This window comes from Hemibagrus wyckioides, linkage group LG26 (assembly GCF_019097595.1).
Source record: "Hemibagrus wyckioides isolate EC202008001 linkage group LG26, SWU_Hwy_1.0, whole genome shotgun sequence".
Taxonomy (NCBI): domain Eukaryota; kingdom Metazoa; phylum Chordata; class Actinopteri; order Siluriformes; family Bagridae; genus Hemibagrus; species Hemibagrus wyckioides.
In genome coordinates, this window is record NC_080735.1 from 546941 (window position 1) to 561025 (window position 14085).

At 39.8% G+C, this 14085-nt stretch overlaps 1 protein-coding gene across 1 annotated transcript; it reads right to left on the reverse strand.

Moving 5' to 3' along the window:
• Nucleotides 1-290: 290 nt before the first annotated feature.
• Nucleotides 291-11294, reverse strand: LOC131346587 (interferon-induced protein 44-like). Its single transcript, XM_058380081.1, has 9 exons — nt 11234-11294; nt 10083-10130; nt 9865-9910; nt 6657-6690; nt 6362-6566; nt 5957-6109; nt 2697-2868; nt 2384-2484; nt 291-2248 (listed from the first exon to the last, which is right to left on the reverse strand). Exons 2-9 carry the CDS (start codon nt 10089-10091, stop codon nt 2042-2044), a joined length of 927 nt encoding a protein of 308 aa, XP_058236064.1. The 5' UTR covers nt 10092-10130; nt 11234-11294; the 3' UTR covers nt 291-2041.
• Nucleotides 11295-14085: the final 2791 nt, after the last annotated feature.

Sequence of the window (14085 nt, forward strand, 5' to 3'; positions counted from 1 at the left end):
GCCGGAAACTATAATGCTCTATTTAATACTACTCAATTAATACTTTGCTAAAATCTGACTCCAAACTCCACATTGACCCGACAGCTCAGTCAAGCAAGACTCTAACTAAAGAAGACGAATCATCCAGACTGGATAAATGCAGATACAAAGTTTTATTTGTAATCAGTGCTGGTTACAAGAATTGAGCTGCTCACGAATGAACATCCCAACAACCTCTGAAATAATCATCACAAAACATAGCCTTTTTATCCTTTTCTCTTATCTTTTTATAATATTCAAACCAAATCCTCTTCACTGAAAAAGTCACACCTATTTTCTTATTTGGAATATTGGGTTCTTTTGGACACCATTATATCTTTAATTTTTAACTCCCTCACGTTCCATTATAATTGGACTTTCGAGATGAGTTATATAAAAAATAATGGGCATCTGTGCTCTTATCACTGGCACTTTCTGGCTTTTTCATTTAGTAGTTCACTCTGACCTCTGAAGACAGCTTGGTTGAGTTTCAGGGCCTCTGCTCCGTCTTTGATTCCTTGAGTTTAATTTATTGCTCTATTTTCCTTACATTTCACTAGCCTGCAGTTTTAATTGCATTTTCTCTCACGCACTCTCAGCCATATAGCGGGGCACGATGACCCTGGGCACAGCTCCGAGTTTCATCTACCACTGAAAAGGCCTACCAAACTGATGTTACCCTCACCGTTTTCTCATTCCATACAAACTATGCAATCTCAGCCCAGAGTTAACAAGCATACCCAAACCTCTCATCCCGCACGTTTGTGTTAAACCCTACATTATTAAACCTGTAAATAGAGGTGATCAATAAATTGAGGTGGTGCCTGACAACCCAATCATGCTGTCCTCTGATTCTAATTGTTTTATACATACCCAAACAAGAATGCATTCATATACACCATAAACACTCTAAAACATTCAAATACACTTTAAACACTCTAAACCATTCAAAAATTACTCCCACAATTGTTTATAATAAACCCACATTGAGCTCAAATTCACTGATTCATAGAAGATTTATTGCATGCTTTAACAGTAACATTTTCAATATTTTATCATGATACAGAATCACCTGCATTCCTACATTACTAACAGTGTGATTTAAAGTTTGCCCCCCCCCCCATTTTTGCACAAGCCGCCACTGCAGTCCTGTCCAAAATTAATACATTTATAATGTGGAAAAATACTGAGGGAGATTTCATGACCAGCTAAAGGTTAAATTTGTGAACTGTCCTGTTGATTAATGTAGTGATAAGCAGGATCAAAAATATTGTACTGCAGCCAGCCACTAGAGGAACTCAGGGTCTCTTTTTGCTTCATTTTAGTTCTAGCTCACTCCCACATATGGTGTAGAGCAGGGGTGTCCAATCTTATCCAGAAAGGGCCGGTGTGGGTGCAGGTTTTCATTCCAACCAAGCAGAAGCTACACCTGATTCCAACTGGCTAATCAGTAGATCTTGGCTTTCAATGGACTCAGATGTGGCTTCTGTTCAGTTGGAATGAAAACCCACACCCACACCGGCCCTTAGCGGATAAGATTGGACATCCCTGGTGTAGAGTCACTGAGAGGAAGCTGTGAAGTTCTGATGGCATTTGCATTTGAATTTCTGTTCAGTTCTGAAAAGTGCACTAAGTAAAGTCCTGGTGAAGTAAAATGAATTATATATATAATAGTATAGTGAAGTATAGTGAAGTATAACATGAGCCCCAAAGCACCATCAAAAATCAGAAACTATAATTAGTTCCTAAGTCACTCATTCATGTGTTCTACAAAAGCTCATGATGATTAGATTCAAGCTGACTCCACATTACTCTAATCACTGATCTTAAAGTGATCATAATAAACCCTAGAATATAAAAAACAAAGAGAAGATTTAAAAATGATGAGTGTTAAGTTAAAAGATTAAACCTGATGTTGTAATAGTTTCTAACACGTCTGTGTTGCTGTTTTGGGATAAAATTAAAACTATTAAGTTCCATGTTGCTTCTCTGTTGAAGACACTGGAGACTCTGTTGAGGGACATCATTCATTGTGAACCTGGCCTTCAGCATACTGGTTGGTGTTATAAACCTGGTCTTCAACATACTCATTGGTGAACTGGATGATGTCAGTTATCGCCATGAGAATCAGAAGATCCATGTTCATATCACTGGTGATCTGTTCGTGGTAGTTCAGCACAGGAAAGATGCAGTTCATGGGGACTCCCAGTTTATAACTGCACTCTTCCATCTAAGATGAACAGATACAACAGAACTTTAACAAAGCTAATGAGTGACAGGAAACATGCTTGATAAAATGTTCTGTGGAGTCTCTACAAAGTTTTGCAGAGTGGGAGAAAGACTCCACTGTTGCTGCTGTTCTCACCTTCTCTTTAATTTTTCTGCTGGTGTAGATCTTATTCAGGTTCTCCTTAACTAGCAGACATGCTCTGTCAACATGCGACATGATGATGACCTGAGGAATCCCTGACAAATCCCCAGAAATACAAACAATGTGAATATCTCATGCAGAATCATCTTAAAGATAAAGTCTAATAGCTCATAGTCTCAGATCAGACAGATCAGATCTACTTAATCAGTCACAAGCAATGAAGTATGTGGGAAGGGGGTAGGGGGGTTAATACTTATGCTACACACTGTACATGACCATATCTCTCCATAAATATATATACACTCACCTAACTCACGTGCTTTTTCCCGAACAGCTTTCATCTTCTGGATGACTTCATCAGGGATGAGGGAGATTCTGTCCCCTGGTACCACAGTGACCAGACAGTGGACTTTGTCCTTCAGACTGGGGTTACTGAGGTACTTTGTGTTATCTTTAGCAATTGGTTTAAAAGGATTGAACTGAAAGATAAAAAATAAATAAAAGAGTGTGGGCAGGAATGTGTAAGCAGAAGGGTATGGGCAGGACGGTGTGGGCAGGAATGTGTAAGTAGAAGGATGTGGGCAGAAGGGTGTGGGCATAAGGGTGAGGGCAGGAAGGTGTGGGCAGGAGGGTGTGGGCCAAGTGCCATAAATGTAAATGTAAGTGCTGTGTCTTTCTCTGTAGAATAAGTGTAAAAGAGAGAGTGATGCTGAGCTTCAGGGCTCTGTGCAGGCCACTCCAGTTCTTCACTCCATCCTTCATCTCCACACCCTGTCTTCATGGAGTTGCTCTGTGCACAGGAACATGGTCATTCTGGAGCAGGGACTGGACTCTGAGGTCCATTCAAACTGTAAAGCTCCACACACACAGACACACACACAGAAACCTTCTGTACAACTGTGTGAGGAAGAGTTTATGGGAACAGTGTGGAGAAGAAGCACATATGGGTCTGATGGTCAGGGGGCACAAACTTTTGCCCGTGTAGTGTACATCTTTACACATAAATTGTAAATTATTAACAATGATCAATAATATTTCCATATTAATAACATTTCTGTAAAACACATATGACATTTCCAGTGAAAAAGATTCAAAAAGATTTTAATATTAAGAGGAATGATATAACTCCTCATCGACTCTCCCTCAGCTCCGTATCTGTGTAGTCGCCAGATAATGCAGCGTCCTGATTGGCTAATCCTGTTCCTCATGGCACACTGTGATTAAAGCCCCTGAGGATCTCATAACATTGCTGATGTTTACCAGAGGAATTTGAGTTAGACACCTGGGCCCGTATTCACAAAGCTTCTTAAGCCTAAAAGGTGCTCCTAGTGACAAAATTCGAAGAAAATTCTTAGAATTATGACATTTGTTAAATTTAGGACTAAATCTTAGTAAAGATAAAAAGGATTCACGAAACATCTTAACCCTAAAAATGGCTCCTAAGGTAAAAGAGTAGAGAGGAGCACTTTTAAGAGGCTTAAGAGTTTCTATAGCAGAGGACAAAATGGCGGCAAGAAGAAATATTCTCCAAACCCTGAACGATCGTGAGTTAATTAAACGCTAAAGATTGGATCATGATGGGATAATGTTTGTAGTCGAACTTATTAGAGATGCGCTTACATCTCCCACCCAATGTAGTAATGCCATAACACCAGAAATGAAAGTGATTACAACACTGAGGGATTTGGAAACTGGAAAAATGCATCAGTGCAGTAGTGAAGACTTTGTGTCTGTCACAACCTTCCATCAGTAGAGTGATCACACAAACTACTGAAGTGCTTTCACAGTCTCATATAGTGATTTGTGATTCTCCAAAAACTCTACACAAATTCCTGATCTCCTCAGTACCCTTTAAATTTCATATGAAAACGGCGGCAGACTTCGGCTCCTCCCCGTCTTTCAGCACCTCCTTCAATCCACAGACTTCGGCTCCTCCCCGTCTTTCAGCACCTCCTTCAATCCACAGACTTCGGCTCCTCCCCGTCTTTCAGTGCGTTCTTCAATCCACAGACGGCGGCGTCACAGAGCGAGGATCAGAGGACAAGTGTGTGTGTGTGAGTGTGTGTGTGTCTGTTTGTGTGTGTGTGTGTGTGTGTCTGTCTGTCTGTGTGTGTGTGTCTGTCTGTGTGTGTGTGTGTGTCTGTCTGTTTGTGTGTGTGCGTGTGTGTCTGTCTGTGTGTGTGTGTGTGTGTCTGTCTGTTTGTGTGTGTGCGTGTGTGTCTGTCTGTCTGTGTGTGTGTGTGTGTGTGTGTGTCTGTCTGTTTGTGTGTGTGTGTGTCTGTCTGTTTGGGTGTGTGTGTGTGTGTCTGTCTGTGTGTGTGTGTGTCTGTGTGTGTGTGTGTGTCTGTCTGTGTGTGTGTGAGTGTGTGTGTGTGTGTGTGTGAGTGTGTGTGTCTGTCTGTCTGTGTGTGTGTGTGTGTGTCTGTCTGTGTGTGTGTGTGTGTGTCTGTGTGTGTGTGTGTCTGTGTGTGTGTGTGTGTGTGTGTGTGTCTGTCTGTGTGTGTGTGAGTGTGTGTGTGTGTCTGTGTGTGTGTGTGTGTGTGTGTGTGTGTCTGTGTGTGTGTGTCTGTCTGTGTGTGTGTGTGTGTCTGTGTGTGTGTGTCTGTCTGTGTGTGTGTGAGTGTGTGTGTGTGTGTGTGTGAGTGTGTGTGTCTGTGTGTGTGTGTGTGTGTGTGTGTGTGAGTGAGTGTGTGTGTCTGTGTCTGTGTGTGTGTGTGTGTCTGTGTGTGTGTGTGTGTGTGTGTGTCTGTCTGTGTGTGTGTGAGTGTGTGTGTGTGTCTGTGTGTGTGTGTGTGTGTGTGTGTGTGTCTGTCTGTGTGTGTGTGTGTGTGTGTGAGTGTGTGTGTGTGTGTGTGTGTGTCTGTCTGTGTGTGTGTGTGTGTGTGTGTGTCTGTGTGTGTATGTGTGTGTGTGTGTCTGTCTGTGTGTGTGTGTGTGTGTGAGTGTGTGTGTGTGTGTGTGTGTGTGTGTGTGAGTGTGTGTGTGTGTGTGTGTGTGTCTGTCTGTGTGTGTGTGTGTGTGTGTGAGTGTGTGTGTGTGTGTGTGTGTGTGATCAGGAAGACTCGTATTTGTCTTGTTCAGTACTCAAATGTTATACACATCTATGCAATACAATGGAATGCTGCAATACGTTTACCATCCTACCCTGTTAGTCAAACCTTTATTTTATTTTATTTTTTTACTATTATACCCTCATTTGGGGCTGAGCCCCCCTTAAATGAAAATTCTAGAATTGCCCCTGGTCCATTCTATTATCATATATTCTATTTTCACAAAGAGCGCATTTTAAGACCTTTACAGATTTTTTATCAACCAATCACAGTCCTTGAATTGCTGCGTCATCCCTAGCAACGGGGTCAACCACACCTCGTCACTAAGATAAAGGTTTTTGTACGTTCCTTACTCAGAGTTGCTCTGAGAAGTTTCCTAAATCACTTTTAGTCTAGGACTCCCAGCTAGGGCTTTGTAGGCTAAGATAGGAGCTTTCTGAGAGAATTCTAAGAAGCTTTGTGAATACGGGCCCTGGTCTACAGAAAATACAAAAATCATGATAAATAATGAACTTACAGAGTAGCCACCTTTCACGTGACCCTGTAATATTTTGATGATGTCATCACTGTGCACTCCTGACGACACCTCTGCTTCCAGACCCATGATATCAATAAAGACAAATGGGTAGAAAGATCCAGGCCCGTCTTTCTTCAGTCTGTGATAATTAAACTGAAAAATAAATAATAATAAAATAATGTTTTCATGAAAGATACAGGAGTGTATTTTAGACAAGGACCCTATTAGGATTTTTAAGAGCGTGTAATCTTGAGTCAGATTTATCTCTAACAGAACACAACAGTATATGAGATAAAATCAAAACATCAGAACAATCAGCGTGGTTTAGGAAGCTGAACTTTAGACTTTAGACTTTAGACCTCAGTAAATTTTTATTGTTGTTATGTGAAATTGTTTAGTTATTACCTCTTTAGTGAAGCTTTTCCCAGCTGCTGAATTTGCCAGTGCAGTGGAGGTGTTGTGTCCCTGGAGGACGGTGTTGACCGAGTTAATAAAGCTGGACTTTCCTGCTCCGACCGGGCCGTGCAGCAGAATCTTCAGCTCGTGGACTTCTGTGGTTCCTGGCTGAAATCCCTTCAGTTTCCTCAACATCTCCTTTCTATTACTCTCACTATTCAATAAGTAAAATAAGCAGGAGATCACTGAGGAACTTTCATCTAGACTTCAAACACACAATGAAGTTTGTAGTCATTGTTCTTACCTCCATGTCACTGACCGCCATGGCTGATCAAATACTGTGGAAGTTAAAATGAATTAAGTAATTAATGGCCAATAAAATTGTCATTAATTCTGTATCATGTGAGTGACTATACAGCGCTGGAGTTCAGCAGTGATTTCATTCCCCTGTTCACTGACCACACCACCTCACATGATCACCAGTATCTGACCACATTGTCTGGTGTTTATGTCCTGTATTGTGTTTCACTCTCTGTTGGTCATTACTCGTCCTGTCATGTGAGTCATGTGTGTGTTATTGCCAATCCTCCTGATTTCTCAATCATGGTTCCTTTTAAAGTTTTTCTACACTTTCACTACTGACTCTACTATTGACTCTACTACAGACTCTACTACTAACTTTACTACTGACTCTACTACTAACTTTCCTACTGACTCTACTACTAACTCTACTACTGACTCTACTATTAACTCTACTACTATCTCTATTACTGACTCTCCTACTGACTCTACTATTAACTCTACTACTGACTCTACTGCTAATTCTACTACTGACTCTACTACTAACTCTAGATAGATAGATAGATAGATAGATAGATAGATAGATAGATAGATAGATAGATAGATAGATTTACAGCTTCCAGTGGTATCCACAAGATAAAACAAAAAGGAATATAACAAAAAAGTACTAAATACCCGAATTTAAGGGTACAAAAATATAACAAAAAATAAAACAAATAACAAAATATAGCAAAAAAAAAAAAACTAAACACAGAGATTCAAGATAAGTAATGTGCAAAAAACAAGAGTTTAAAGGTACAGATGTAGTGAGGTGATGTCCAAAACCGTTTATGTGGAAAAACTGCATGTTTGAGTTCTGTACGAATCTCGGTGTACTGAAGAGTTCTGTACGAATCTCAGTGTACTGAAGAGTTCTGTACGAATCTCAGTGTACTGAAGAGTTCTGTACGAATCTCAGTGTACTGAAGAGTTCTGTAAGAATCTCGGTGTACTGAAGAGTTCTGTACGAATCTCAGTGTACTGAAGAGTTCTGTACGAATCTCAGTGTACTGAAGAGTTCTGTAAGAATCTCAGTGTACTGAAGAGTTCTGTACGAATCTCAGTGTACTGAAGAGTTCTGTAAGAATCTCAGTGTACTGAAGAGTTCTGTAAGAATCTCAGTGTACTGAAGAGTTCTGTAAGAATCTCAGTGTACTGAAGAGTTCTGTAAGAATCTCAGTGTACTGAAGAGTTCTGTAAGAATCTCAGTGTACTGAAGAGTTCTGTACGAATCTCGGTGTACTGAAGAGTTCTGTAAGAATCTCGGTGTACTGAAGAGTTCTGTACGAATCTCAGTGTACTGAAGAGTTCTGTAAGAATCTCGGTGTACTGAAGAGTTCTGTAAGAATCTCGGTGTACTGAAGAGTTCTGTACGAATCTCGGTGTACTGAAGAGTTCTGTACGAATCTCAGTGTACTGAAGAGTTCTGTAAGAATCTCAGTGTACTGAAGAGTTCTGTACGAATCTCAGTGTACTGAAGAGTTCTGTAAGAATCTCGGTGTACTGAAGAGTTCTGTACGAATCTCAGTGTACTGAAGAGTTCTGTAAGAATCTCAGTGTACTGAAGAGTTCTGTAAGAATCTCGGTGTACTGAAGAGTTCTGTACGAATCTCAGTGTACTGAAGAGTTCTGTACGAATCTCAGTGTACTGAAGAGTTCTGTAAGAATCTCAGTGTACTGAAGAGTTCTGTACGAATCTCAGTGTACTGAAGAGTTCTGTAAGAATCTCAGTGTACTGAAGAGTTCTGTAAGAATCTCAGTGTACTGAAGAGTTCTGTAAGAATCTCAGTGTACTGAAGAGTTCTGTAAGAATCTCAGTGTACTGAAGAGTTCTGTAAGAATCTCAGTGTACTGAAGAGTTCTGTACGAATCTCGGTGTACTGAAGAGTTCTGTAAGAATCTCGGTGTACTGAAGAGTTCTGTACGAATCTCAGTGTACTGAAGAGTTCTGTAAGAATCTCGGTGTACTGAAGAGTTCTGTAAGAATCTCGGTGTACTGAAGAGTTCTGTACGAATCTCGGTGTACTGAAGAGTTCTGTACGAATCTCAGTGTACTGAAGAGTTCTGTAAGAATCTCAGTGTACTGAAGAGTTCTGTACGAATCTCAGTGTACTGAAGAGTTCTGTAAGAATCTCGGTGTACTGAAGAGTTCTGTACGAATCTCAGTGTACTGAAGAGTTCTGTAAGAATCTCGGTGTACTGAAGAGTTCTGTAAGAATCTCGGTGTACTGAAGAGTTCTGTAAGAATCTCGGTGTACTGAAGAGTTCTGTACGAATCTCGGTGTACTGAAGAGTTCTGTACGAATCTCGGTGTACTGAAGAGTTCTGTAAGAATCTCGGTGTACTGAAGAGTTCTGTAAGAATCTCGGTGTACTGAAGAGTTCTGTAAGAATCTCGGTGTACTGAAGAGTTCTGTACGAATCTCAGTGTATCTACCGTGGTGTGTAGTTTGTTGTACAGTCCAGGACAGAGAGTAGTGTCAGCACTGACTTTTCCCACCCCGAGTGGAATTAGAGTCTACTACTAAATCTACTACTGACTCTACTACTAACTCTACTACTAACTCTACTACTGACTGTACTACTGACTACTAACTTTACCACTGACTCTACTAATGACTCTACTATTAACTCTACTACTGACTCTACTACTAAGTCCACTACTAACTTTACTACTGACTCTACAACTGACTCTACTATTATCTCTGCTACTGACTCTACTACCAATTCTACTACTAACTCTACTACTGACTCTATTGACTCTACTACTGACTCCTGACAATGTGAAAAAAATCTTCCCTTTAAATTAAAGACATTTTAATGATTTATTTACAGAAACACAACCACTAGCTTCTGAAAAAAATATTAAGCACATTAAAGACTGAAGAACTGAGATAGTGATGTCACTGCTTACAGTCCCACAGCTACTCTACACTGCCAGAGTGGACATCAGGTCAACACAAAGGTACCAAAGTCCCCTTTAGTCACCGTTACAGTAATAATGATAATAAGGAGTGTTTATTCTATTAATAAAATGTAGACTCTGAATAATCAACAAGCAAACCAGCACAACATTTTAGTTCGGTTTAAAGTTAGCAGATGTAAAGTGTTCACTATAAATAAATGTTTATTTTTCTGCCCTTGATTTAAAATCAGCTTTCTGAAGTAACTCACCAGGCTTTGGGGCCACGGGTGGTTTCGGAGATTTCAGTTTAGACAGCTGAATAAAATATATAAAATAATCAGATTTTACTGGATTTAAACACTTTAGTATCTCATCTCTGTATACTGATGTACTCATAAAGGTTTGATCATTCAGGGAGTGAGGAATGTTTACACAGTTCTAACTGGGTTCTAATAGATCTGGTGTCGTTTCTATTCAGACTTCTTACCCAGCTCATGATTCAGGTTCTGTGTTCTGCTCCTCCAATGTGCTGTTACTGAATAAAGAATGAATAAAATAAACTGATTATAACACACACACACACACACACACACACACACACACACACACACACACAGGGAATCACACCTAGTCTATTTATTTGACACTGACACTTTAACAGTAATAATTAATAATCAATCATCATTAACAGATCTAATTATCTTATAGGAGAAGTGTCTGAAACTCTACAGACACCGAAACCTGAGACAGGAGCAGCTGTAAATTACAGGTGAGAAAACAGGTTGTGAAGGTGGAGCTGTCTGTGTGCTGGACGACTTTATCACACACTTTTCTTTCTTTCATGCTCATTGTTTGTGTAAGGTGGGACATCAGTACACTGATCTGCTATTCTCTAAACTAAAGCCCTGGCAGTGGCAAGACCACAAAACTGATTTGAGAGGGAAAAAAACCCTCATATTTCACTGAACTACAAACATATTAGTGTAAAACCATTAGGAGTGAAGCAGCTGCTCTGATGGACATGAGGAATTCCACCTTTACTAAATTTACTATAATAAACCATCAACATTTTATCTTTCTCCTTCTGTTTTTACCAGCAACATGTTCAGTGTTAGAATTCATGACTGCGTTCATTGTTAACACAGCAGATATGATCAAATATTCAAATAAATATTCAAATATTTAATCTACATTTGCTTTGGATTCGTAAACGTTAGATACTGTATGTTATTTTGCCTTCATAAATCTCCCGTATTCTCTGACTAGCTGTTGGATTATTAGGTAATAAAATAAAAAAATGAAAATAAAGTTTTATTTGTAACGTTCTTTCAAGGTGAGACAAAAGCTTATTTTCTTAGGTTTTCTACTCTTTTTCCACTGGAAGGTGATGGATGTTAATGAAGCTGAATTTAGTGACTAAACGAGGCTCCATCATTAGTGTAATAATAATAATAATGAATGTAGAGTTTAATAATGATTTGCTTCTCCATGTTTTCTCCAGCAGAGTGAATCGTAACTCGAGATGAGACGTAATCTTTGCTGCTCTAATATACTCATTGAGTCAGAACACGCAGGGCTGAAGATGTTACTCGAATGTAAATAGATGTTCACGGCTACAGAATGAAGTCTTTCCCTTACCGTTTCTTCTGCTCGGACCGTGGTGCTGTACCTGTAGCTGCTGCTCCGACTGTCTGCATCGGCGTCACTGTGTGGGACATAAAACTGGACCTAGGTGTAGCTCAGATATTCACTTTCACTTTCTGTTACACAGGCTGTAGTAACTCTCTCAGACTCATGACCTGAAGTATCTGCTGTTTAATCAGTTATTCAATCAACATCTCAAGATCTGAACTGGAAAATTAATCTGAATGTTATGAATGTTGTTGCCATGGTAAATGTAAGAAAAGTAATTTACACAGGTCAAGTAGCTCTGTTATTATTTCAACCATAAACCGATGGTACAGTAAACAGTGAACTGAAACAGCGTGTGCACGATCTGCACCTTCAGTCAAGAGCAGATGTTGTTCAGCACATCTGGAAGGGAGGCTTCAGTGTCACAGGCAGGTGGAGATGTCCTGCACTTCCTGACAGATTGGATGCTCTTCCACATGCATCACAAGTCTCTGAGAGGAAATAAAATAATATTACAGCACTAAATGGTCTCACACCACAGTACCTGAGCACTCATCTGGGTTTTTTTTTTATGATCCGCCACGCCTACTCCGATCAAAGGGTGCTGGTTACTTGGTAGTACCTCAAGTAGCAAAGGCTACAGCAGGGGGCGGAGCTTTCTCTTTCAAAGCCCCACAGTTATGGAACAGCCTTCCAATTAGTGTTGGGGATTCAGACACAGTCTCAGTGTTTAAGTCTAGGCTGAAGACACATTTGTTTAGTCGAGCTTTTAATGTATAGTTTTCTTAGGTAAAGGAGCAGATCTGGAAGGTTCATGGTCATAGAGTGTTTGGTGACTGGGATGTGTTGGATGCTGTCATCTTACCACCCTCGCAAGTCGCTCAGGTCACTGACTGTGAAGTGGTTGGATGCTTTATGTCCCGGGAAGCCTTCATGTCTGTGACCTTCTGGCTCTCCCTTTTAGTTATGCTGTCATAGCTAGTCTTGCCGGAGTCCCTGCCTGCACTTTACACTTAATTCTACATTTTCTTAAACATCACATGATCACAAGCATACTGAAAATCTCTCTCTCTCTCTCTCTCTCTCTCTCTCTTTCTTTCTCTCTGTTGAGCTATCCATCCCTCCATCCCACTCCTGAGCTCTCAGTGTTCTGAGTTCCCAGTGTGACCACTTCTTCTTTCCGGACCTGCCTGACCCATCCAGATGCTCTACCCCTGGTCGGAGTCTGGTCACTTGGTGGTGCTCACTGATGCTGTGGATGGTTTTGTGTGGACAGCCTGTGACCCAGGAGACAGCCATGGAGAGAACCACTTGTGGACTTTCACACCATCACAGATCTACCATTACATCTGTCAGCTTGTGACCGCAAGGAATTAGTGTCTATAATGACCTCAGAAACTACACTGACCACATAGTTCCTCATGGGCCGTTGATTGTGGTTGTAGAAAGGACATTAATCAGTTACAGTTACATTATTTACTGTCCAGTGTCACCCAAATGAGGATGAGGTTCCCTTCTGAACCTGGTTCCTCTCCAGGTTTCTTCCTCAGATCATCTCAGGGAGTTTTTCCTCACCACCTTCACCTCAGGCTTCTCATTAGGGATAAATGTTAGAGATCAATTTTAACTTAATTTTAAACTTTAACATTTTTTGTATGTTTCTATACTTCTGTAAAGCTGCTTTGAGACAATGTCCAGTGTTAAAAGTGCTATAGAAATATGTACGATCCTATTATATTATAATCATATTATATATATATAAATATATATATATATATATATATATATATATATATAAATATATATATATATATATATATATATATATATATATATATATATAGTGGTCAGACAACTGAAAATTGAAAATTGACTCAGTTGAGTGGGTCACTGATGCCACTACTTCTGACCACGAGCCAGTCAGCACTCAGTCCTGAAGAACAGAGGTGGCTCCTGCTGTGGTTCTCACCTGTTTGAGCATCACCTGAGCGCTCTGTGTGCTGGGATTAACACAGAGATGACCACTGAGTAGTCGAGGTCTGCTACACACTGGGGATGTGTGTGTAAATGAGCTCATGGTAAATAAAATGTATTAGGTTTATTCTCCAAATCTTATCCACAAAAGGTTTATGTTTTCATCCCAGTCACACTGGAGCCACACCTGATTCCACCAGTTTAATCAGTTGATCTCAGCTTTCAGGAGGTTCAGCTGTGGCTTCTGCTCAGAATGAAACCCTGCAGCATAGTGCTGAAGATCCAACACATCTGATCTATTTAATAACACAGAAAGGCCAGAGAGACATGAGAAATGATGAGTATCTGAGAAAAAATGTTTTAAAGCGTCAATAAATGTACAACTGCCCTCTGATCCAGTGTAGACTGTAACTGTATCAGTGACCCTGCAGGGGGCAGCAGAGCTGATATCCACACAATGTGGAGGAGGACAAAATGATACAGTTTATTCATGCACAAACAATAATGTACAAACAACAACAACAATAATAATAATAATAATAATAAGAAGAAGAAGATGAAGAAGAAGAAGAAAGAAGAAAGAATAACAATATAATTAATAGAATACAAACTGAAAAAAGAGAATTACAAATCATTAAATACAGGGAAAAAAGTTTTTAAGACTTTTTTTGTTCCATGACAATTTAACCGATGAAAGAAATTGCTCAAATTCTTTTTTTAAAGACAATAAAGTGAGATCTGGAATTCAAATATTTAGATTTATTAATGTGAAACTTTGCCAATAACAGAATACATTTTTTTCATTTTTTTTGTTTTTGAATGATCGTAATCAATAAAGTCCAGCACTACTTCCCTTAAAAACAACTCACTGTCCTTATAAATTC